The 27468-nt window shown below is 34.2% G+C and overlaps 3 protein-coding genes and 1 long non-coding RNA gene across 5 annotated transcripts; all 4 read right to left on the reverse strand.

The window, feature by feature from the left end:
* Positions 1–352: 352 nt before the first annotated feature.
* On the reverse strand, positions 353–1124 carry LOC145063095 (uncharacterized). Its single transcript, XR_013687841.1, has 3 exons — positions 999–1124; positions 764–907; positions 353–683 (listed from the first exon to the last, which is right to left on the reverse strand). It is a non-coding gene; the product is annotated as an uncharacterized LOC145063095 (long non-coding RNA).
* A 4422-nt stretch (positions 1125–5546) lies between these two features.
* On the reverse strand, positions 5547–6964 carry ATPC1 (ATPase, F1 complex, gamma subunit protein). Its single transcript, XM_079008521.1, has one exon. It carries the CDS (start codon positions 6816–6818, stop codon positions 5694–5696), a length of 1125 nt encoding a protein of 374 aa, XP_078864647.1. The 5' UTR covers positions 6819–6964; the 3' UTR covers positions 5547–5693.
* A 539-nt stretch (positions 6965–7503) lies between these two features.
* On the reverse strand, positions 7504–9752 carry LOC145063496 (Pentatricopeptide repeat (PPR) superfamily protein). Of its 2 annotated transcripts, XM_079011089.1 has the most exons (2): positions 9529–9752; positions 7504–9387 (listed from the first exon to the last, which is right to left on the reverse strand). In XM_079011089.1, exons 1-2 carry the CDS (start codon positions 9578–9580, stop codon positions 7595–7597), a joined length of 1845 nt encoding a protein of 614 aa, XP_078867215.1. In that variant the 5' UTR covers positions 9581–9752; the 3' UTR covers positions 7504–7594. The 2 variants fall into 2 exon arrangements, with proteins under 2 accessions (XP_078867215.1, XP_078867214.1); XM_079011088.1 differs by having other exon boundaries at positions 7504–9752.
* Positions 9753–18750: 8998 nt separating this feature from the next.
* Positions 18751–23734, reverse strand: DUO3 (Homeodomain-like superfamily protein). Its single transcript, XM_079008753.1, has 8 exons — positions 23489–23734; positions 21514–22858; positions 21103–21430; positions 20938–21022; positions 20754–20810; positions 20604–20663; positions 19224–20528; positions 18751–19124 (listed from the first exon to the last, which is right to left on the reverse strand). Exons 2-8 carry the CDS (start codon positions 22739–22741, stop codon positions 18915–18917), a joined length of 3273 nt encoding a protein of 1090 aa, XP_078864879.1. The 5' UTR covers positions 22742–22858; positions 23489–23734; the 3' UTR covers positions 18751–18914.
* Positions 23735–27468: the final 3734 nt, after the last annotated feature.

Raw genomic sequence — 27468 nt, forward strand, 5'->3', positions numbered from 1 at the left:
CGTCGAATGCAGCAAGTTCTTCGAATGAAGTACCTGGTTCCCCGCATACTCATTCCTCTCCTCCAATACCTACATTAAAAATATAACTTTTTACTTAATAACGAAAGACACTTTATTAAAAAGTAATTATTAAAATCGTAAATGTAACATCTATAACAACCTTGTCGTCTTGAATATCACCAAAAACATTTTCAGTTGTATTGTTTTTATTCATCACTTCATCTTACACAACCTATATTTTCAAATATAAAATATGAACACAAGTATTCATATATGTTAATAAAATTTAATAAATAATGTAGCGTGTAACTAACCTGTTCATCATAATTTCTTTGTGACACTATCGGATCATCAAAAATAACGTCGTTCCAAAATTGTTCATTATTCACTTCTTCAACAAAAACCTCTGTAGGTTGTCGGTTCATAAACACATGCTGCTCCAGTGCATGTAGCCGTTTCAACACCTCGTCTAGGTTGTGTTTCCCACTGCCCCAACCTCTACCATGAGAGCGACCACTGGACGACATACTAGACGAAGATTCGTCTTGTCTCCTAAAATGGTCCCGTACTGGGGATGGAACTGCTTTCCCTTCACCATATACATACTCTTGAAATGACATATAATAAGAAGATGTCATCTCACCATCACCCGGTAACATGTTTTGTCTTGGTGGTAGCCCCTCCTAAAAAATTAAACATATTAAAAATGCATATAAAAGTATAATAATCAAGTTTATTAATAATAAACGAAATATTTTTAAACCTGCATCTTTGACCAAATCTTGTTCACGTCAACCCATTTCAATTTTTTTGTTCCACTCCATCGTTTCATCCGAGGCAAGTCTTTATTTTTTCTCGATGCAAATCCACATGCACGAACAGCCGGAATCATCTCATATATCCATATCTACAATTTTTTACAATTACAGTAATAAAAGTTAAAATTAAAATAAAAAACATAACAATAAAACAATTTAAATATAAGAAAATTTTTATACCCTTATTGGAGCCGTAAATCCTGAGACGGAGTACTTTAAAGTTTGACCACGCTCAGAAAGTGATAAATAATTATGTATTTTGTTTCATGTATCCTCAAGGTCAACATAAGTAAAATCCCAGAGATAGCTACCCCAAGCGAAGCTAACAAAACAAAAAAAACAAAATTGGTTATTATATAAATTATAACTTTAATAAAATAGAACTTTTAACGTAAACAAAATATACCTGTTCCAGAGATCCAAATTCTCAGCAAAAAAAAAAACCAATCTTGTGGCACCCGATCGTTAACTTCTTTACCCAAAAAACCTTCACACAAAATGTATATCAAACATACTCTAACTGCATCAACGTCGTCAAGTGCTAGGAATGTTCGATTTAAAATTAAACGTTTCAGGTCGCCGATTTTCACCGAACTATTAGTATGGTCCGGAAATAGCCGTTCACGCAATAAACATCTTTTTTTACTGCTTATTAATTTTTCCGACCCTTTTCTCCCAATGTTTTTTGGATACTCCCCAAAATTGAAGCCGGTAATCAAACAAAACTCTTCCGGTCCATAAACCATTTTCGTATTGCCTACTCGAAAATATAAACGTTTTATTCCATCTGGAGATAAAACAGGGTCCGGCCGGATCTGATGAAGGAACATTTTATGAAACAATAATGCGTCCCCTTGTAAACGAGGGACATCAATAAAATAACCAAAGACGGTATCTCTGAAAATAGCACGTCTGGCATCATCTAAAACTTCAAATACTTCCCATATGTTACCGCCAGAGCCTTTTAAGTTCGCAAAGGCTTTCGTATTCATTAAACTAAAATCATGCTGCAAAAAAAACACAAAAACAAATTAGATAACTAAAAAATATATTTTTTTAAAAATATATGATTACGAACTGCACTAACTACATAAAAAATTAGTAATGCAAATACAATTTCTTAATTACTAATATATATATTTCCGATAAAAAACAATAACATACACATATATAAACAAATTTTCAAGTTATACAACAAATATATTTACGATAGAAAACAATATCATACATAATTATATAAACATTTTATTAAACAAATTTTCAACTTAAACGACAAATATATCAACGACAAATTTTCAACTTGAACGACAAATATATAAACAATTTTTATCTTTCTAATTAAAACTAACATTTTATAACCATATAAAAAAAATTTAAAAATAAAACGACAACCAAATTAACAATTTTGCAAGTTATACGACAACTTTATACAAATTTTCAACTTACACGACAAACACAAACAATTTCTAACAATATATATACGACAAATTTTCAACTTATACAAATGTTATTCTTATACGACAAATATATATACAAACGACTATTTTGCACTTTATATAAACAATTATACGATAACAATATACAAGTTTTCAGGTTATACAACAACTAAAAAAACAACAAAAATAACAAATTGTAAACATTATCTACGCAGTCTCTACTTGCATTTAAACTTCAAGTATACTAAAAAAATATTAAGACTATCAAACACAACAAAATTATCCTTTAAATAATACAACAAATGATAAAATAAAAAATAAGTTTAAACATTAAAAGAGTTAAAATCTAACCATATTTGCGGGATTGTTGACATAATCCTCCATTTTCTTCAAAAACTAGCCAAAATTTCGAGAGAAGCCCAAAGTTAGAGAGAGTTTTTGTGTAGAGAAAGGTGAAAATGGAGAAAAAAAAACGTTTATATACTCAAAATCGAGGGTATTTCGCAGATGGGAGCCATTTCGCAGATGAGAAGGTCATTTCGCAGATAGGACCTTCTCATCTGCGAAATTGTTGACTATTTTTGTAATTTCGATTTTTTTTTGTTATTTTTGTAATGCAATTAATGTAAATGGCTATTTTTGTCATTTTCTTTTTTTAAAAAGGTTATTAATGTGAATTGTGTAACTGTGCTTTGTATGGGTTAGAACTTAGAACCGGTATTAGGCCTAAAATTAAATACAAGAAAAAGCAATCCTGAGAATGAGCCAAAAAAAAAAAAAAAAAAAACCTGAACCGGTAATGCGTCTCAAATCAAGTGTTACGAGGTGTTGTATGGTTCCATATTCACCACACCAACATAAACCTGCAACTAAAATAATGATTCATTAGCTATCATGTAAGTTTGAAGGGTTAGTAAATTGAGATTATGGTTCCATATTGCTCGCTAAAATTGAGATTATGGTTCCATAAACCTGCAACTAAAATAAGGATTTAGATTTTTAAATTCCTTAATGCTCGCTAAATTTTATAAAACTTAAGCACATACACTTTTCTAATTCCAATGGCGTAGCCACATTAGTCCATGGGTCTTGGCATCCACAATGCATTGAACTCTATAAAGTTCAATGAGTTGTCACATCATTTTTTTACATTCCATACAACTCTATCATTTTTTCCTACACTGCATTGAACTCTACAAAGTTCAATAGAAAGTTACAAAAACTAATTTATAGTATATATTTAAGATTAGAAAAGTTTTATTTTTCCCATTGTAGAGTTCAATGACCATTGAACTTCAAATTCATTGAATGTCAATGTGACATCTCATTATGGTAGAGTTTCATCAATTGATTGACAACTAGACATGTCACCTCATTAAACCCTATCATTAAACTCACTATTGTGGATGTTCTTATGGTGAGTCCGTGAGTGTATTAAAAAGTTGTGCTGCTTGATTGCCATCGAACGATTTACTAATATTTGATAATGTTACTACTGACACTGGATTTGGTCTAAACCTAAGGATGTCAAAAAGTCCCGTGGGACCCCGTCCCATGGGGGCCCCGTCCCGTTTGGGGGATTTTTTTAAAAAAAATCGGGGGCGGGGACAGGGGCGGGGGCAAGGTTAACCCCCGTTTTTATTTCGGGGGCAGGGGCGGGGGTAGACAATCCCGTCCCGAAATCCCCATGGGGACCCCATTAATAAATTACACATATATTTACATATATTAATTATATAAATATAATAAACAATAACATGATTTTGAGCTTCCAAATTTCATCAAAAAACATGTTTTTAAGTTGTTAGCATAATTTTTTAAAATGCCATAACTTTTTTTATTTTTAACATATAAAATTTTGCTATAAATAATTATTTGTTATCTAAAAAATAGCTTCTTTTAGCCTAAATAACAACTTTTTTTAGCCAAAAAAAAATAGCCCAAAATCAATCGGGGGCGGGGGCGGGGGCGGGGGTAGGAAGGCTAAACATTCCGGGGGCGGGGCGGGGGTGGGGGAATGGGAAAATTTCAGGGGCGGGGGCGGGAGATGCACTCCCCGCCCCGTTTGCCCCCGTTGACATCCCTATCTAAACCATGCCAACAACGGGTCATTTGATCTGGTCCATTGAACCAAGCTTGGTAATATACGGGAATGAGTCTCCTATAATCGATCCTATCCTAAACCGATCTTGGGTCATGAGGTGACGTCTTATCTAGTTTGTATACTATATATGTTGTTGTATGTGGTGTAGTTATTTAGATCATCTCCAACCTTTAACACTATTTTTTACACTATACTTATAATTATAGTATAAAAGATAGTATAAACACTAAAGTCTTCCAACCCATTACACTATATTTAACACTAAAAAGAATATTTTAAGTATATTGTTCTTTATACCACATTATATTTAGTGTTACACTAAAATCCAACACTATATATAGTGTTAGGTATAATATAGCTAGGGTTTCAACATTATAGTCATGTAATTTATAATGTAAAAATAGTTTTTTAGTGTAGGGTTGGAGATGAACTTATAATTTTATATTATCACATGCATGTCATTTTAGTTATATGTCATTTTAGTTATGCATATTTGATCATTCCATATAAGTACATGGTATTGGTTAACTTGATGAGAGCAAAGATGTGAGGTCGTTACTTATGTTATGATGTGCTTGTGGGTTGTGGGGAATTACTTTTGGAGGGCATTGACTGCCATAGACCAACGTATAAATAGGTATGTTTAAACATACATTCTAGTTATCCATCCTTAAGTGTATATGTGGATTACAAAACATGTACGATATTGTGTATGGTTGCAATTGTTGATACTCCTCCCCCATGTTCATGTATCACGTGCAGAGGCATCCTCGATGTTGTGTAGCCATTGCAAAGTTTGGGAGAACATTAACAAACATATATAAGGGTCACAGAAACCATGTGACACTAATCGTGTTTTTGTATGGTCGAATGCGCAGAAACCTTGTGACACTAACACGATCATGAATTTCATGAACACTTTAGTCACTTTGTTATGCATGACATGATATATTTATGAATGACATGATATATATAAGATAGACACTGAAATGTGATGGCATAACAAATACATATATCATTGTATAAAGTATAAACTTTAAACATGCATAATATTTAATAAAGTCTGTGATCATATCTCACTGAAAAGCTCCGAAATCATTTATTTATTGGCAACGATGAAGTTTTATCAATATTCTAAAGAATTTATTAGATGCAAAACTTATTAAAGCACAACCTCGATACAGGAGATGATAAACTTCTTCATATACATATATATATTCAAATACACAAATTTCATTTGCTTAGTGGGAGTATCATGATTACATATCGCAATTAATTCCGAAAAAAACAGATAAACATTATAAGATCAAGAAGTATACCGATTCCAAAACCCAATCAAACCAACGCATCAGCACCAGCAACAATCTCCAAAATCTCTCCGGTGATCTTGGCCTGACGTCGCCGATTGTAAACCTGCGACAAGTTCTTCTTCAACTCCACAGCATTATCAGTCGCGTTCCCCATAGCAGTCATTCTAGCAGCAAGCTCACTCGCTAAAGACTCCTGTAAAGCCCTCAAGATCTGACTGTTTAGATACAATGGTAGCAAAGCATCAAGAATCTGAACTGGGTCCTGTTCGAATTGCAAGATCGGTGAGAAATCAATGGTTTCAGCCCTCACGACGTCTCGTTCAACGGTCAACTTTCCTTCTTTTGTGGTCAACCGGAAAAACTCGTCTTCAGCTGCGTCAACACAGACTCCATTGATGTCACAGATCTCACCTTTGGGCGATAATGGAAGTAATGTATGAATCACCGGGTCGGATTTGACCAAAGAGACGAATTTTGTGTACAACAGTTCGACTTTATCGACTTCTTCACTTACAAAAAGTGAGAAAACATCATCTGCAATCGCCTGGGCTTCTTTTGCAGTGGGGAGGTTGCTTCCGTCAAGAAACTTGTCCACCGGAATGTATGGTCGCCGGGAAAAATAAGAGTTACCTTTTTTGCCAACACTGATGACTACGTATTCAAGTCCAAGAGTTTTGAGTTCACGAATTCTTGCTTCTGCTTTTTTTAGGATCATGTTGTTGAAACCACCGCAGAGACCACGGTCTCCGGTGACCACCACAAGCGCCACCTTCTTCACCGGTCGGACACTGGTAAGTGGGACATCAACGTCTTCTACTTGGAGCTGTTCGTTGATGCTGTAAAGAACTTCAACTAAAGTTTCTGAAAATGGTCTCGCATTCACGACAGCTTCTTGAGCTCTTCTCACTTTCGCAGCTGCAACAAGCTTCATTGCTTCAGTGATTTTCTGGGTGTTCTTCACTGATTCTATACGACCACGAAGCTCCTTCAGACTGCAATTGATCGAGGAAGAAGAAGGTCTGGAATTCGAAATTGATGGATTGGAATTTGGGATTTGAACTGGGCTGATGAACGATCTGAAGGAGAGGGCAGATGAATCGAGTGATGAGGGTTTTGAAGATACCCACATTGTTAGATTCGAGCAAGACATAATGTCAGATTAGGGTTTTCTTCCAGAATTCAACAATGGAGGTTGGGGATGCGTAAAGAGTTTTTGTTTCTTGATAAAAATCTTATCTTTTGCTTGTATGGTGGATTGTGTATGTGTGGGAATTTTAGAATGTGGATGAGGCTTTTGAGTGGAGGGAGATGATCAAGATCATGTATATGGATCAGGGGTTTTAAATAAACCCCAGTAAGTTTCATTATTTCTACTTTTGCCACTATACTTTTGTTTTCAACGAACTAAATGCAAAGTACAACTCAATCTGCTTCATGTACAAGTTCTTATAGGCTATTTCCCGTTTGAGACTTCAAAAAATTCATGTTTTCGTTCACTGAAGTTTTGAATAAATTCAATGCAAGACAACATCTACTGCATAAAGTACAAGTCTCTAATGCAAGTTGACAACTTGATAGAATATACTTTTTTAAAATCCAATATTATTTCAACAATTGTAAGGTCCAACTTACATTACATAATGTACAGCTTACAATGCACAAGGTACAACACTACATATGCACATTCAAAAATAGAATGTCATAACAAACATATAAACAAAAGTAAGTTGTTGCTTCTTGCATTTATATCTTAGCAAAAAAACAAATCCCAAATAGGTAGCTCAAATAACAGAGTGAAAAATGAATCATAATTCCATACACAATAAAGAAAAAACTTCAACAAAAAACAAACTAAAATTACCATTTTGTACATTTTAATCATATATACACATTACAATGTTACATTAATACATCCATCATCAACACCTATGAAATCTCAAAACTTTCCTCACCAATCAACTTACCAACAATCGCATCATACGTTTGACCATCCGGTTTTACCCCTTTGACCATCAAATCATCATGCAATTCAATCACTTCCTCCCTAGAATAGCAACCTACTTTACTCTTTTTAAAAGCATTTGTAACAAGAATTGTATAAGTTATAGAATTTGGAGCAACCTCATTAGCCACCATCATCTCCATAATTTCCTTCCCTTCTTGAATCGATCCAATTTTGCAAAAAAAGTTCACAAGTATATTATATGTCACTTCATTCGCTAAATTCCCTTCTTGCATTTGAAAAAACAAATTCAACGCCTCATTAATATTCCAATTCGCACAAAAACCGTTTAACAAACTATTTAAAGTCACGACATCAAATAACCCGAGTTTCTTTAACTCATCCACCATAATCTTGGCTAAACCCACCGAAAGATTCTTGCACAAACCATCCACGATTGAATTATAGATCACTAAATTTGGTTTCTTGCCCTCTTTTATCATATCATCATAAACCCTAATTGCATTTGATATGCTCCCTTGTTTGCTAAATCCATCAATCATAGAGCCATAAGTGACACTATCTAAAGAAAGTCCACGAGCAATCATATCATCAAGAACTTGTTTTACCTTCAATGTTGATTCATTCCCACTTCTAAGAAGATAATGAACAAGGGTGTTTTCCAAGAAAAGATCTTTATCAACAAGATTCTTTCGCACAAGCCATTTATGGTAATCCAGAGCTTCATTTAAGTACCTGTTTCTTGATAATCCGGTAACTAATATAGAATTAGTGAATTTATCGAATAAGATGTTGGTTTTTATCATGTATGATAAGAAAACTGAAGCTGTTGTGGTGTCACCTTCAAAGAAAAGCCAATGAATGATTGAATTGTAAACAACGTTATTTGGAGCTATGCCTTTATCTACCATATGAGAACATAACCTAAACGCGTCTTTCTTACACCCTTTTCTCAAATACCCGTTGACTAAAGTTGCATATGTAATTAAATTCGGTTTGATGCCCATTTTCGTCATTTCATCCTTAAGGCTTTCTGCGGATTTCATATTTCCTAACTTGCTATACCCGTTGATGAGACAATTATAAGTAATGGAATTAGGGTTAATGTACTCCATTGACATGATTCCCATCTTCCTATACAACTTTAACCCCAATTCAATATCACCTGTTTTACACGCACCATTGATAATCATATTGAAAGTAACCACATTTGGATGTATTCCTACTTTTAACATTCGGTAGAATATACTAATCGCTTCATATAATCGCATTTCTTTACAAAGGGCATATATAACCAAATTATATGTATAAATGTTCTCTGTATAACCATATGAAATCATTTCGGTATAATTTTTCCAAAAAGAATTTAGCTCATTGGACTTTATAAGATGATTCAGGAAGTTGTTCCAAGCATGAACTGAAACATGAAAGCCCTTTTCCATTCTCAAGTTTATAATCACTTCATGTGCAGAATTCATGTCACCAAACGAAGTACAAGCCCTAATTAATGTATCAAACACATGAGGGCATGAAATATCGGGATTGTAACTGTCCCATAAGCCTTCCAGAACATCTAAATGAGAATAACCCATTGTTTGCAGCAAGTTATTCATAAAAACTAACGCATCATCGTATCTTCTGGACCTAATCATAACATGTATCAAGATACAAACAGATTCCAGTGATGGTGAAAAGCTCGTTTGCAGTCCAACCCGTTTGTAAAACCCTAAAACTAGCTCTGGTGACATTCGAAATTCTGAAACCACACGATTTACTAATGAGTTTGTGAGATCTGAAGACAATATTTGGTCTAGGAATTTCCATTTTCTTTGCCTTAAATTCACACAAATTGAATTAAAAGCAATATCTTCGGGGTTTGGGAGGTTGAAATGCTTACCAAAGTGAACGCTTCGTGCAGAAAGATTACTTCGTAGGAACTTCAGAAACATAGAACCGAGAAAGCCCAAATCAGGTTCGGATTAATGGGGAAGAAGGTGCGTTGTAAAAGCATCAAGTTTGGGAATTGATGAAAGAAAGAGATGATCAAAGCTTCGAAGACATAGCAATAGGGTTTTAGGGGCAAAACCCCTTGTCGAAGGTGTAACTTCTCCCCAGACTTTTTGAATCCTTCGCAATAAAAAAAACAAAATAAATAGTAAGTTTTTTGTTTAAAGAAAATCAACGATTGTCTATTCTATTTCAAACTGATTTTGAATACCAATAGTAAGTTTTTGGTTTATTGGCCCATGAACTTGATTGGGGTTTATTGGCCCTTGAACTTGAATCACCGGTTCTCATAACGTATAAAAAACTTGATCTGTATATAACAATTTTTCTTTTTACACAATAATTTGTGTTTTAAAATGTTATATTGTATAACTATATAATGCATGAATTGTTTAGTATTTCAAAAAACTGTTGTGTACAAATCACTTCACATAAAAAAAAATTTAATTTAAATTAGGGTTAATATAAGAAAATATTAAATGAACCTCCTATTCCTAGCTATGTGTGAGTGCTTGTTTTTGGTCAGTAGATAGAAATCTGAAAGCAGGAAAAATAGAAATTGTGGGTTTTATTTGAATAGAAATTTTAGACAAAAATAATTAATTTTTAAAGGTATAAAATTAGATAAAAACAAAAAATCTTAAACACTACTTGAAAGCTTTTGGATAATGAACATTTTGTTAAAAATAAAAGTTAAAAACTCTTATGACCGAACGAAATTTCTTCTCAAGTTTTTGTTAAAATTAAAAGTTAAAAGTTTTCAAAAGTTCCAAACCAAACACACATTTATATCTGATTAAACCTCAATTTTATGTTTTCCTTGAAAAGAGCAGTGGCGGACCTTAGTGGAGCATTGGGGGTCCCCGGCCATAGCTTAATTTCCGGCACGTAGTGTAAATTTTTTTTTTCAATTAGGTGTACCAGCTTAAAATACGAGAGACACCCCTACTAAAACAGTCTGCATCCGCCACTGGAAAAGACCTTTTATTTTTTTTCATTTTTTATTTGGCCGGTCTTGTCATATAGGGATTTTTCGAAAAAAATAAAAGTTGAAGGTTTTTCTTTCGAAAAAAATAAAACGAGTGAGTTTTTTCATAAAGATAAAATAAAAATTTAAGATCTTTTTTTGGGAAAAATTAAAAAATACAAGGTTTTTTACAAGGAAAAAAGTGAACTTAAAGTTTAATTCGAAAAAACTCAATAAAAGATCTTTTAGCCTTTATAATTTTATGTAAATTTATTATCGGGTAATTAATAATAATCATAGTTATGATATTTGTTATGATAATAATCATAATTAACAATAATCATAGTTATGATATTTGTTACAGAATGATAAGGCAATGGAGACCACTTAAAAAATTGTTGATACCATATTGATGTAATTTAACTATAAAAGCCGATATAACATATTTAATAGACCAATGTCATTAAACTAAGGGAAAATGATTTAGGAGGGTAATGAACTGTTTTTCTGTTTATATTTAGTTCATTTTTTGTACACCATATACTATAACACCCGTTTTCCAAAAGTATCAACTAAAGACTTAAAGAGATCAGTAACAGAATTACCTTGGATTTTCGATTGATTTTCATCATTAAGCAGAATCTCTGAATCACCAGAACTAAATTGATGATTTTCTTCATTGTAATGATCATTTCCGATGTCATTCATATCTAAATCATCCATAACTGATACTAGGTTAAAAATTGAATATGTTATATGCAACTAACAATGAAAGCAATGAAAACTCAAACCTTGATCAATTGATCAAATCATGATATAAAGTAAAATTTAACAAAATTACCTTGGGTTTCCAATTGATTTTCCTCGTTATAAGGAATATCTAAATCATTAGAAACGAACTGATGATTTTCTTCATCGAGATGATTGTTTTCGATGTCATGCATATCCAAATCATCCATAATTGTTATCATTATTGATATATAAATGTATGTACAATATTCTATAAGAATAACATGCAGTCTCATGAACTTATCACTAAGATGATGTTAATGAAAAGCAAATAGATGATGTTAATCAAAAGAAAACAGATGACATATTGCTGAAAAACATAATGATTGAATGAAAGTTAAAAATCAAACAATGAAATAAATGATGCATTGTCAAATAACATATTATAGATTAAATTGTTTTCTAGGTCAAACAAATTCAACAACAAATGATGTTTGATTGCTGAAATCACAAATCATACAAATATAAAATTGGAGAAATCGATAATTAGCTTGATGATTCAATTCAAGAACTAGGTTGAAAATTGAATATGTTATATGCAAGTAACAGTGAAATCGATGAAAGCTCAAACCTTGATCAATTGAAGATTTCATGATGTTGAGTAAAATTCACAGCTTGAAAGATCATAAACAATTGTTGAAGACGAAGATTAGCAGAAATCGTTGAACACTTGAACCTCTACCGAAATCGATGATCACAGAGTTTAAAATTGATCAAAATCTTCTACTGAATTGCTATTGTCGATACATGAACATAAACATCAATCACACAGATTAACAATTGCAGATGTAAAAGAATCAAGAACATGAACTCGAAAAACACAAAAATCGCGAATTTAAAAGCTATGATTTAGCATCATCCGATCAATGTCCAAATCAAATCGATTATCGGTTGAAAGAATATAAGATTGGAGATAGAATATCGATCAAATTTAATTGAAGAACAAGAAATGTTGATTCATCGAATAAACTGGTAAAAAAACCGGAACACATGAGATGATTTCCTGATGACGTGAAAATTAAGCTAACTTGATATCTGATCATCTTAAATTTAACCTAGTGACTAATCTACAGCTTATTAACCAATCAGTTAGATTAATTAGTGTTAATCCCTTTTTTTATGAGCCACAAGATCAAATTTAATCAAAGACTAAGATTTGGTTCTCATGTCTCACAAAATATAGGTGGTCTCAAATAAACCTATATATATATATACCTGGCAAACGTGTCGTGTCGTGTCGGGTTCGTGTCGTGTCAAGACATTAAACGGGTTGAGAGTGCTTGACCCTAACCCGACCCGTTTAATTATCGTGTCGTGTCGTGTCAACCCGTTTATTTTCGTGTCGATTTCGTGTCGGGTTTCGGGTTATGGTTTAAACCTTATAAATATGTTGCGTCATGTCGAATTGAAACATTTTAAAGGTTGAAAAGTAAGAGTCATGGTGGAAAAAAATGAAACAATGAAATGCTGGAGTTGGGAGGTGGAAAGCAAAAAAAGTATATTCTCTCCGTCCCATATTTATTGTCCATTTTTGACTTTGAAAGTTTTTATTTTTCAACTTTGACCTTAAACATTTTTATATGTGTAATAAATTAATTGATAAAACTCATAACAATGAAAAGATATTTAAAACACAATTTATTCATACATTTTGCATTAAGTGTTATATATCAAAAACAAAAATATTTAAGGTCAAATTTGAAGAATAAAGACTTTGAAAGTCAAAATTGGACAATAAATATGGGACGGATGTAGTTATAACTTTAGAAAGCAAAATAAAAAGAGTTAAAGTTGGGAAGCAAATGAGATACGTAATGAGGAGAAGTAAAAATTAAGTCACTTTGAAAGTTTGAATTTTACTTTTACTTTTTGAGTTTGGGCCACTACAAATGTACAATATTTAAAATATTTATAAAAATATGAAACTTTATATATATATATATATATATATATATATATATATATATATATATATATATATATATATATATATACTCGGGATATTAAAAACTTCATTATGTTTATCCCAAATTAATGCAGTTAGAGATGCCGAAAGCGTAAGTATTTTGTGATTAACCAATTGTAATGTTAAATTTATTTTCAGAACAACTCACCAATTATTATCTGAAACAGGGAAAAAAATGTTCATGACATAATTACAGCATGAAGGCCACTTAGCAAGACTTAGAGGATGCTATAGGATATTAATTAAGGTACTCATTAATTACAAACAAATTAACATGTGCATGCGGTGGAACGTTAAGGTACCTCAATTAGGTCACAAGAGCAAGCCTATCATGTTGAGTGTGAGTTTAATCAGTAGGTATATGTCAAAGGCCACTTAGCAAGACGTACAAGGTGCTATAGGATGTTAAGAGGAGCTACTAAATAATTACAGGATCACAGTCACAGATTCAGACTATGTAGGCAGGTAGGTAGATACACATAATTAATTAATAATCATGCATGTTCAAGGGTGGTTAATTAGCTAAAATTGGTTCAAGGATCGATATGAAAACAAAAAATAAATAAATAACAAGTCCAACATGACTCTCATCTATGAGAGTATGTGATTATGTATAGTAGTTTACATTCAAACAAGCATGGGGGAAGTACCACCCTTTTGCACTATAGAATCTGTCTCCACGCCTGTTAGCATCAAAGAATGATGATGATGATGGCCATGACTCTGGTTTTACAGCAACACTAAACTTCAAGCCGCTATGAAACAATGCATATTCTTGTCTTGTCTTTTCACAAGGCGCCCAAACACAATTCAGTTGAGATCCTACAGGTTTGTGAACCATGTATGCATATCTCGACACACATTGCATCACATAAAGGTTTTCGTCTGAACTTACAAAATTAAAAACGCAGGAAGTTGAACCCACAAAATGTGTATCGAGTAATGTTAATTTAGGCACCGGTGGATGGAGTCGCAATTCACATACATTTCTCCGTAGCCATGAATCACTAGAGTAATTTAGGGTATATATCTTCCCCTTGAAAGCGTGTATATCAATGATGCGGAAACTCGAGGAAACACGACTCCATGCTCCTCCTTTACCTTTACCTTTTACCTTCTTCTGCTATAGAAAACCATATTTCATATGTCGCTCTACTTGTCATGACAAATACCCAGCTATTTAGTGAAGGTGAAAAGACAAGGACAGCCCTGATCCTGATCGTGATTTCTTTGTCAATCTTAATGGTGGGGACATTAGGGAAATGAAGTTCATGACGTGTGATAGGATTCACAAGCCAAGTCACGGGTTTTCTCCCCGAACAAAATCAGGTAACCACAGCTTAATCCAAGACACTCCCTGCCACCCAATTGGGGAATCATGGTTTTGAACTTTCTTCCTTCAAAGTCCTGCAGGAGGCAGGTTTTGTTATTACCACAAGGAGATATAAACATTAGCATCGGTGGTTTGGATGCCATAAACATCTTCCTGTTAGAGAGTGCGAGTGACCTCCATGATTTGCAAACTCCGCTAAATGAAAGAAATTCAACAACTCCCGCTAGTCGCATCATAACTGAATAAAGCACGTCATGGGTAACATCTGACCACGACCAGGCTGAGGCTACCCCACCACAACTATTCTTCCTCTTCCTGCTTCTGCTCCTGCTGCTAGATGCATTATCGTTATCATGACTCTGGTTTCTAGTCATACTCCTTGTCTTAACCATTACGACACCTGCGTTCAAAACAAGAATAAATAATCCAGATCTCGTTAGGAAAGCTGATCTAAAGAAAACGCATTTTAACAGTAGGAATCTTGAAAACAAAAATCAAATGATACTTAAAGCATAATTAAGAATGCAGAAACCGATAACCTACCACATGTCAAAACTGATCATTACTCAATAACAAAAACAGAAAAATCAATGCGTGAATTTGTATTGTGAGCTACTACAGGGAACATTTGAACTCTGATTACTCAATAAAAAAAGCAGAAAAATCAATACTCTGTAAACGAGTACCGAATGACATGAATGTAAACCATTAAACCCTACATATTTAAGTAATCAACCACGCGAAAATCCGACAAACTTACCAGATTGATTGCTGTAGATGATTTCGAAAAGATCAACGTGGGGGCAATCGCTAGTACTGCTAGACCTTCTGCTTCCTTGATTACCAAATAAGTACTTTTGGTGTAATCGAAGACGAAATCTCCTACAAATCCCCGACAAACAGTATAACAAAAGAAAGAGTAAATTACACATTTGGTACATGTGGTTTTCGGAATTGCTCATAATATTTATTTTTAGTCAATGACAATGGTCCATTAAATGCATGTTAAATGTTAAATGATGATTATACCACTACTTTTATTTTATATTTTTATATTGACATTATTTATAATCTCAAGGACTATTTATGTAAATTATTTAAAAGAAGCTTAAAACTTTCGGGCTATCCATGTCACGCTTTATCTTTCTCTCCACTTTGGCAGCTTCAATTCTCCAAATGCCGGCGTTGCTTTTCTGTTTGTCATGTCGAGACGATGCCCTCCCTCCCAAGTCCCACCACCGTTATGCCCTCCCTGTGGAAGTCAAGTGTTGACGCTGCTATTTCAACCAACATCCCCAACGTCTCTTCCTCTTCCGCTGGTTGAAGGCAAGCTCTAGTTTGGATCGCCTGATCACCTCATCTTCTTTTGAACAATTTGTAACATTTGTTTAGTGGAAAAAACCAGATTTTGCGCGGGTGGAACTTCTAAACCAAAAGCTCTATTTCTCGAGGATTTCTGACGCTCCGAAGCTTGGTTGTAACCCTTGCAAAGTGCAAAGTGCTAAAACAAGGCCTAGGACCTTGGGGGTTTAGGAGAGATTGGAATGGTAAGATGTGGAGAAATAGGTGAAATTTTGTGTTCTATTGATAGGCTGCCAAGAGGCCCAGTATATTGGGCGGACTCTAATTACGTTGGGTGTAACGGGGGCCATGTGTCACCATCTAATGGCAAGTAGTGGGGAGAACGATGTGTGCTAGATTGCGACACGTGTCGCTCCCTCGTTAATTCGAAAATTAATTATCTTGTAAAACTCATAATTTTTGCATACGAACTTCGTTTTCGACGTTCTTTATATCCAAGAGTATCTATTCGACGTTCTTTATATCCAAGAGTATCTATCGATGAGATCTACAACTTTCGTTTAGACTCTGTTGGCTAATTTTGAATTTATTTTTAAAGTTATATTTTAACAGTCTTAGACGGTTAAAATCCGTTAAAAATTCATAATTTTGTCATCTGACATCTGTATTCGACTGTCTTTATATCGTTGAATTTCTATTAAAGAGATCTTCAATTCTCGTTTAGATTGTTTCGGCTGAAAATCTACCGATCTAAAATTCGATTTCTGAGTTGTATAATGCTACGTTAAAACTTCAAAAAATCATAACTTTCTCTACTGAAGTTACATTCGGACGTCCTTTATATGCACGTTCTCGATTTAACGAATATTATAACTTTCATTTAGACCACTTAGGCTAAAAGTAATTTTATTAAAAATTCACTTTTTACGATACATAGAGTCGTGCTGGTTTAATCGTAAAACTTTGAAGAAGCATAATTTCTTCATACGAAGTCGGATTTCAACGTTTTTTATATGTACGGAATCCTTGTTACATATACTATAACTTTTGTTAAGATCATTTTTCGTAAATAATTTTCTATCAAAAAATCATTTTTAACGTTTATTATCTCTAAATTGACTGACCCGAATCTGCGGGTGTTACAAATGTCATAATTCATGAACCTGCTAACAAAAATACATCATTTTCATGGTAATGGGGATACCATAAGGATGTCGACTCTCAAAGGAAATCATCGTCGTCAATAACAATGGAGACATTATTAGTTGTACCAGAGTTTTTTTGCCGAATCTGCTCCACCCGGGTAATTTCACTTGACATGCACAGACTTTTCATAATTCCATCATATCATATTCTTCTATGAATTTTTCTTCTTGTTGTTCCTGTATATCAAAATTGTTCCTTTTGACAAAGTATAAATGCTACTTTCTAGTATTTTTCTCTTCAAATATAAGTTTTCAAGTAACATTTGCATACTTCATGGTATCTTTGTGGTACATCAGAATGGCCTTCATAAGCTCATAGGAAATAGGAAGATGGTTATTAGATGCATTTTATACATCCTTTTTGTTTGTTTTGTTTCTATTTTGCATAGCGTTATCTACATATTTTCTTTGCCATTTTTAAGTGTTAAATGGACAACATGTGTAAAGTCATAGAACGCCTCGTACTGCTCGTTTGATAGATTGTGTGGAACATGATCATAAGGCTCGTACTGCTCGTTTTATATATATTGTGTGGAACGTGATCACAGAGGCTTATGGATTCAAAATGGAGGTTTGGAGCTTCACTAGAACTAAAATATACCGAAGGAAGTTGGAAGTTGGATGGAAGCATCTTGGAATGAAGATTTGAAGAACGAAACACAAAAAATTCAAGTTACACTACTGTGTTTCTCATACCACGGTTGTGTTTTGCTATCGAAGATTTCTGATGCTTATTTTTGTTGAAGCTGACTTCTGGACACTTACACTACCATGTTTCCCAAAGCATTAGTCATGTTTTGAAGGGTTTTTTCTCATATTAGCATTGTACTTTGGAAAATTGATTTGTGTCGATCGCATGCTCCTTGTATAAGATTTCTTATTTAATAATTTTAAAACTTAATTTGTCTTGATATTATGCAAAGGTTTTTAATATTCTTCAAGTTATTTAAAGTTTATGTTCAAGCATATACGTAGGCATGGCACTTGAATATGATTGATTAACATGGTGATGAGCATGCATTTATTGAATGTGAATTCTGTAGTAGCTAAAGCTTATCAAGTACCTTCTTTCGGGAAGTAGATGTCACACTATTATGATGCTATGATAGGTCAGGAGTATGGAGTGTCACTATTGGTGACCAAGTCCTATGTATAAGGATCAACGATTTGGTACATAATAGATAGATCAAAGGACATACTATACAATGATGTGGGATGGGTCGCCAAAATTTATATCGAAACATGATCATGCATTGCATACATTACATCTTGCATAAATTATGATATGTAAAAGTTTTTGTCACATGATTTCAATAGTTTATTGTGTCTAAAACTCATTTAACTCACAAAACAATATTGTATTACTTACTTTATTTTTAAATGTCATGTATTTCAAGTTCAAGTGCAAAGCATTCGAAGTTTGTAGTGCTTAGAAGTAACCCTTTTATGGTTAACAAAAAGGTATATGTGGAAGCTTCATGAGTGAAGCCTTATAGATAAAACTATCTACTTTTCAAACCTTAGGATCCAACTCAAAAAGCCCTTACAACTTTTAAAAAACAGAGCTCTTCAAATTTTCAAATCAAAAAGTTCCAACTATGAAATACTTACTACCCTTTTAATTTCGACATTTAAATCCATCCATATTTACAATCATTAATTTTTACATTTGTGCTTATAAAAATGTTAGTACTTGTGTATTTTATACCTTAAGTCACCTGGGGTCCATTTTTTGTGCCCGTTTTCTTGGTTTCTTGATCTGAGGTGGCGTTGGCGTTGGCACTGGCAGTGTTGTTGTGTTCTTTGAACTTCTTGACTTTCTGGTCAACGGGAGTCTAGGGTTTAAACTCAACCCCATTGCCACGTCAGATTTACACCTTTCTACTTCGTCTATAGCCTTCACCAAAACATCATCTTGCAACTCCTATGCATTTACAATCAAAATCATCAAGTTAGAAGAACTCTCATTGACAGAATACAGTTTATTAAAAAAAAAAAAAGTTAAAGATTTGAGTAATATTACCTCATTTTGAAGAGCATGATCGGAATCAGATCCACCTTCACCTTCACTATCTGTCATTTCCTCACACTCAAACTCCACACTTTCCGCCGTTTCCTCCTCCTCGGAATCACTCAACTCCTCCTGTTCCATCACAATTTCATTATTTCCAACTCCGGAATCATGATCATTTCCATTCTCCTCCGGCAAACCCGTATCCTGTGTTTCGGTGGTTCCGGAATCACGATTCCGGGCGCTAGAACTCAACCGAATATCCAAATCCAGTTCGTTAGGACTCCGAGGTACTTTCCGATGTGGTGTTGATGATTCCGCAGGCGGATTCACAACCGTAACGCCGGAATCACGGTTTCCGTCGTCTGTTCTTTGTAGAAGCGGATGGAACTCGACACCGGATGAACTTATCTCCTTGGATTTCAAAGAGTTGTTGAAGAAATTCAACGTATGTTTTTCTTGATGAGAATAACGAAAGAGGTTAAGATTATTCGGGAAGAAATCAAATGAGCTAGAAGAGCCAACACTGGGATTCAAAGGGTAATATGGTAAACTCCCGTCTTCGTTATCCTGGAACAATAACGGATGCATTTGGAGATCGGAATCGCCCTTTCCGGTGTTTTCCTCATCTGGTTGACCTGGTCTTGGACGAGTCAACGGGGTTACAGACATTGTTACAGATTTAGAAGATGCTTCATTGTATTTTGTGAAAGCTGATTGTGACATTATACGAACAGTAGGTGGAAGATTGACAGGTGGCAAATCAGGAGCGAGTTTGACTACACGAGAACAACGAGATCTACGGGATTGATAAGATTGTAAATGAGCTTCAGGCCTTGAAAATTTATTAGCAGTAGGGATTGGGTTTTGGTGATGATGATTTACTACCCTTGGGGGGTAGTTTGGTAATAATCTATCTTGTGTAAATGATGATGTGGCAGGTTGGTTTTCTGGCCTCCAATCGGATAAAAATGCTTCATGGACATAAGCTGCTTCTTCTTCTTCTTCATTATTTCCAGCATCGTCCCCACTGTTGATTTCTCCAGGGGCATTATCAGTACTACAAAATCCAGGAGTAGCATCGTCTTCGGTTGACCATCCTTCTCTATTTTGACCAGAAACAGTTGACCCTTGAAGTTTAGACCTTCTTCTGTTTGATTCATATGATCGTCTTTTTAGCTTTGAAAGTTCATCTCCTTTATATGACTTTTGGTTTCCGACAGCTGTCCGATATTGGCGAGCAAGCAATGTGGGGTCTCTGTATGGGACCATGTATTTCCATACAGCCATCCAATCAAGTTTATAAACCTTTAATCCCTGAAACAACACAATAACTTTTAGTATTTTGGCATTATTAAATAATAATATCAAGAAATAAAATTATATTTATACCTCCTCTATTCGAGCTTTCTCTTGAGGAGTCAAAGGAGAAGTTTTCCAACGCCGAACTGCCTGCAAATTTTGATAATTGGTTATTATTTTAATACTTAAAGTTATGAAAATGGTATTATTAATAACAAATTTATATAAATATAGATATACCTTTATTGGATTCTCTGGTGCTCTAGAACATGCGCGGTTTTTTTGTCTCACAAAGATCTGTAATAATAAATGTTGAAAACCTTATAACATCATAATTTGAAAATACATAATTACATATCATCTCTAAATTATGGATTTGAATGAAAGAAGAAGGAAAAAGAAATTAAGAAAATTAGAAGCTTGCCTGATGTGGAGTTTTGCAGGGTAGAAAGTGTTTCTGAATCTCCTCCCAGTTTGTATTATACTCCATTAACCCCCGAGCTAATAACCTTCATACATCAAACAATTAAAAAAAATCCAGAAAGAATGGAAGACAATAAATTCTGGAATCCATAACAAAATAACTTACCCATCCTCAGCATCAGTGAAAAGAAATCGATTTGCAACAGATGCAGGGGGTGGCTTATGTGGAAAAAGGGCTGGATTGAAAAATGGAAAGAATCTAAGGGCTAATCTTGCAATTTCTTTTGGAACTAAAGCAATCGATTGCTTCTTAGACCTTTCAACAGCTGTAGCAGCAATTGTCTTCTTTGATTTCCGGTCATTAGCTCTAGGAGACACTGTATTAGGATCTGAGTCAGCTGAAGAAGGAAAATTACTGAAAGGAAACAAACATTCCTTATCAGTAGTAGCATCATATGTAACTTCTATCTGTCTTCTTTGATACTCTTGAATAGCTGTCAATATATCAAACCATGGTGTTAGCATAACAACTTACAAGCCAAATAGAGAAACATAAAGTAAGTAACTTTTGACATACCAATTGAAGAATCATCTATATAGCTTCCAACTAAACTAAGTGGGGCCACATCCATGACAGATAACAAATTCTCACTAACAAAAGGCACCCAGAAGAAAGAACCCTCCTCAGATTCAGAGCTGTTGGATGGAAAGCTGAAATTTACAGTGGAATGAATGTAAGGCGAGCTAAAACAACAACCTGGATAGGGTGCTTTTTGAGAGGCCACTACTTGATCACGCTTATGAACCATTTCCAAAAGTAATCTCTGAACTTGGGAAGCAATATGTTGTCTGGAAGGTTCTAGAACCGAAAGAGAAAACACTTGAACAAGTAGCTGAACATGTTCATATATTAAGCAATGCAACTGGCCTATCTGATGTGGCGTGAATGCACTCATGTGAGTGTACTCATTTGAAGTTGAAGTCATATTTTGAAACATATAGGGAGAAATTGGTGCATATGGTAAAATGGGGCGTAATGGTCTGTTATTCATTTCTCCTGAAAACTTTTTCTTATGAACATCGGTTTTCTGACGTTTTTTTTGTCTTGTTTCAGGTCTTCTTTCGTGTTCTTGTGACACACTTTGTAAATTTTCATCAAGATCACTCCCGAGTGCCTCTTCAAGTTCTAATTCAAAGTCAGCATCGTTGTCTTCATCTTCATCTTCATCAACATTTTCTGTTTCCTGTAATGCCCCTGAGTTTGCATCTCCATCTTGTAAAACAGCTGCAAGAAACTTTCTGTATTCTTGTTCATCATCAATGTTATAAAGGTCATCTTCATCGTCTGTTTCTTGAAGGAAGGTTTCGAGTTCATCAAGAGTGGACCCCACAAGAGAGTAACGGGCTCTTGTCCGCCTCCAGATGGCATCCTCATCATCACTGTCAAGAATTGGTTTTTGGGAGTCTGATGTGGCGATGTTTGGTTCATTATCTTTGTTACATAAAGATTCAGCAGCTTTTGTTACTGTCTCCTGAGTGTGTTCAACATTTTTAACAGGTGAATGCTTTTGTCCACTGTCCACATCAGCATTGAATTCTTCAATGTCAGAGCTGAGGCTTGAAGAAGCTTCTACAGAAGGAGCTTCTTTTAAAAAAGGGTTGAAATCGATGTCTCCTTCTTCGTCCTCTTCTTCATCATCTTCCATGTGTTCGGAAGAAAGATCTTTGTTTTTGGATAAAGTTGCAGCATCTGTGACAACATCAGAGCACCGATTCTCTGTTGATGGTGAAGGTGATGAAGTCATTGTGATTTAGTTCTTTGCTCCCATCAGTATTTTGCTAATTCTTTAAGCAATATGATTATGTGAAATCAATGTTTAGAATCTTGTTCCCTTATGGTCATTAGCAGAACTCCTGAACCACTAAACATACAAAAAGTGCAAAATTAAGCACCAAATTGAAACAATTCTTTATGAACACACTGGTTGACAGCTTTCAAATACATATAAGTATATAACCATTAACCACACATCTAATAGAATAAGAGCATGGTATAACTCCTAAAAGGAATACAGGATAGTGCAAACTAAAGAAACTGCAAAAAACTAGGTCATAGGTTTAATCAGAAAGAAGAATATAAGATAATTGAAAAATAAGAAGAAATGAAGAACAAGCATGGTTAATTCTCCAAATGTGGAAAGGAAGCAGTAGCCTTCACGAATTATTATACTGAGTTTAAATATGTAATTAACTCTGGTGAAATTTAGACCACGCAAATTAATCATAAAATAAACCCTAGGTTTCAAGAAATTAAGCGTTTGAAACCAAACACATACACCGGAATTCAACTTAGATCACCCAGATACACAGATTACACAGTAAACAGTCTTAAACTCTTCAGAATCAAAGCAACATAAATTACAAACACCGGAGTACATGAAGAACAAAAGCATATAGAATTCGATCTGACGACCACCGTACAGAAGAGTCTTAGGATTTAACTTATTGTCTGGGGAAAATATGTCGGAAATCAATTATAGGCGGAAAGAAACCTGAAGCCTGAAGCTGTTGCCGATGGAGAAGGAAAGACGATCAATAGAGAGAGCCTTGTGAAATTGATTTTGGCTGAATGTCCAAGAACAGAATGAGAATTCGACGATGTTGGATCAATAATCAAGCACCGTGCTTGGTGTGCCGGTGAAACAATCAAGCAGCAGCAGAATCGCCGTGATAGACAATCGAAGTTAGGGCTCCAATGTCAATTCTCGGGATCACGTGAGTCGCACATGACATGTTATATTTTATGGTTTTAGATAATTGTGGATATGAAGTGATAGATGTCTTATTATAATAAAATTGGTTGAAAAAGAAATAGCTATTTGATTTTTTATTTAGAGTTATAATAATTAAATAATTAATTGTTTAAATATTTAAATAGTTTTTCCAAAATTTTCAATAATATTTAATTATCTATCCTCCCTAATAAATAAAAATAATTTTGATACATGTCACTCTCTCATTAACTTGGACACATGTCATTTTTTAGTGTTTTTATTAATTGTTTTTTACATTTGTTATTTTTTTATTTTTTATATTTTTTTAATTAACACGTCATATTTACACCTCAATTAATAATTGTCTTAATTGAAAATAACTAATAAATTATAATATTAGTATTAGTATTCATATAGTATTTAATATGTTTCCTTTTAAATTTAAATTTTAAATTTCAAAGTTAAATAAAATTTTATTTAAAATTTAGTATTTAATTTTTTTTTTCAAACCCATATAACATACGGGTGTCACACCTAGTATTGAGATATAAGGCAAACAAGTAACAAGTTTGGTTGCTAACATTTTATGGATTACAAAACTAATATTCTATGACTCGTTTGGACTCTACGAAAGAACTTCGTAATCTATGTTGAAAAAAATCAAAATTAGCAAACACAAATGATATAAACATATGGTGTTAATTATCTATGTATGTTTTCTCGTGTATTTGTCATTTTACATGACTTTTTAAAACAACATACCCAACAATGAGTTTTTAGAATAACATTCATTCTTAAACCTTAGGAGAGGGGAAACATTTTTTAGATTCAAACATGCATGTTTCATGTCTATCCATCCAAAAATCAAAACAAATGTGAGCCTAAATGATGATATTCCTTTCAATGCATCATTCAATAAGTTTACGAGTGCTTCTTTTACACATCTCTTGCGACAAACTCGACATAACTCAACAATTAAAAATAGTTGGAAACATGAGACGATATTTAAGGATAGTATGATATTCCATTTATGATACATTTTGTCTTAGACCATTTATAAGGATCATTATAGATTTTTTTTTACATGTAATGTTTGTAGACACTCAATTACTAGTTTTTGTCTAATCGTTATGTTAAATTGCAATTCCATGTCATGGAAAATGATGTAAAGTAAACATGGATTGGAAATTATCAAGCTTAATGGTAGCAAATAACAACGAGAACAATCTATGTTCTTAAAAAAATCACTAATTCTTTCATAAATTTTTTTTTAAACGACAAATCTAGCCTACTTCTACACTACTTTTGATTCCACATATGACGACTATCATGTTTATAATAATCTAGAAATCCTAATATGACTCCTTAATATGATAAAAATCAACTAATAAAGAAACAATATAAATTCATAAGATTTTATCGAGTTAGGAGACAATTATCAATCAAGATAAATCTTAACAACAAAAAATCTTAAAATGAAATAAAACTAATAAAAATAAATCTTCAAATTATAATTGAATTTCTCTCCATCATTCTCTCCCTTTTGAAAAAGACTTGTCTTCGAGTCTCCGCCTCTAAGCTCGAGTTATAACATCCAAAAAATCAAGGTAAAATTTTCATTTTCGAAACCAAACCAAAAACCTTAAATGTTTACAAAATGTAGTTCCTAAAAGTCATATCATAAATCAGAGTATCCCAAAATCAAATCTCATAAAAATCCAAAGGATGTGCACAACCAAGCATTTGCCTTGCCCCTGTCCTCTAAAGTACCTGAAACCATAACAATCAAAATATAAGTTAAAGCTTAGTGAGTTCCCCTAAAGTACCGCACACAACCATACATATAACATCATGTATATATGAGCCTTCAGCCGGGCTGGACCGCCTCGCAGGGCCTATAGCCTATCTGGACCGCTCTTTGGGCCTTCGGCCTAACTAGACCACCGCGCAGGCCTTCGGTCTATCCAGACCTCTTGGGTATCTTGGCCTTCAGCACAAAGCAGGACCGCCTCAACCCAACAAACCATAACATGTCAACATATACAATAACAATTAATAACCAGCAAGTACGGGTAATCATATAGATCTACCAGTTTAACACATAATTAGTGAGCACAGATAATCATACATAACTACCAGTCTATCATATAACCAGCATAACATCAATCCAATATACTAAGATACATAATCCAGTGGGTCAACATTGGTGCCTTCGACCCATAAATACAATGGGGAAAACTCACATCAATGACAAAAAGATAGCGGAAATGAATGATACTCCAACTACCAGCTCTACGGGTCACCTGCACAATACCCATAGACCAAGCATCAATTTACTACTCAAAATATCCCAATGACCTAAAGTCAAACTTGGTCAAAATCAACGGTTAACAGTCAAAGTCAACAGTCACTCCAGCTGGTCGCCATGTTGTGGCCATTAAATGACAAAACATGTGAGTCTTGGCCTAGACATCACGTCGTGGAAACCTAGAACACGCCATGGGCAATGGGTTCCTAACAACTTAATGGGTTAAGCCGTTTTTCTTCGTTTCTAAGGGCTCCAATTTTCTAAAGCTCAGATCTGGTCCATATTATGGTCTAAGTGGATAAAGTTTCCAACTTTACCCCTTTAGAATCTCCAAGAGGTAAGCGTTTCACTCATAAGTCCAAAAAAGGGCAAAACACATCCTGGCTTAATTCATTAAGTACTTATTTTCGAAGACTTCTCGTTCAATATTTCCATAAATGTTTCTAGCATCATAAAATAACATGAAAAACCTTACTTTCCAGACATGCATGTCCAATACATGTCTTAGGTTCTTATTAGGTCAAAATGAGGGGTTTTGACTAAAAATCCATGCATGATACCAAAACTCACTACAAATCCAGATCCAAAGCACCAAAAACTCTAAATGCCCTGGAGATTCATTAAGTTGCAAACTTTATGAGATCTCACCACTCCAACAGTAAAAAACATGAAGATTTAGGGACAAAAATCAAGATCTAGCAATCTATGATGATAAAAATCGAGTCTTAGACACTTACAAATGTCCAGAAGAATGCTACCACGAAGAAGGAGGTCTTGCTTGTTGGATTTTAGCTCACTTATTCTTCTTTCTTCCTTTAATAGCTTCAAAGAACACCAAAACAAGGCTTAAATAAAAGAGGAAGGGATTAGGGTTTTCTTAGATATTAAAGAGGCTGATGAAGGTTAAAGCCGAGGAAACCCTAGCCTTGTAATACCCATATTTTCAAATATTACATTTTTTACCCTTGGAATTAGTTTTGTTTGCAAAAGGGCTTATAGTGGCATTTTGGTACTTTCAGGATTTTGGGAGTACGTTGAGCGTACATGTGTACGCTAAGCGTACTATGGCACGCCTTAGTACGTCGGGCGTAGACCTCATACACTGGTAGGGGTGCAAACGAGCCAAGCTACTCGCGAGCTACTCTGGATCAGCTCGTTAAAAGCTCAACTCGAAACCGGTTTTAAACGAGCCCGAGCCGAGCTCGAGCTTAATATTAAGCTCGTTTATTAAACGAGCTCGAGCTCGAGCCTATGTCACTAAGCTCGATTAGGCTCGTGAGCCTAAACGAGCCTTTACATAATATAATTTATTATTATTTTCTTATATTAAAATAAAAACATATTTGGGAAATTATGGATTTCGGGTATTAGTAAACGAGCTTGAGCCGAGCTTAAGCTTATTTAGGCACATCAAACGACAAACGAGTCGAGTCTAAGCCCGAGCCAAGCT

Source organism: Lactuca serriola, chromosome 7 (assembly GCF_051521515.1).
Source record: "Lactuca serriola cultivar US96UC23 chromosome 7, Lser_US96UC23_V15, whole genome shotgun sequence".
Classification (NCBI taxonomy): domain Eukaryota; kingdom Viridiplantae; phylum Streptophyta; class Magnoliopsida; order Asterales; family Asteraceae; genus Lactuca; species Lactuca serriola.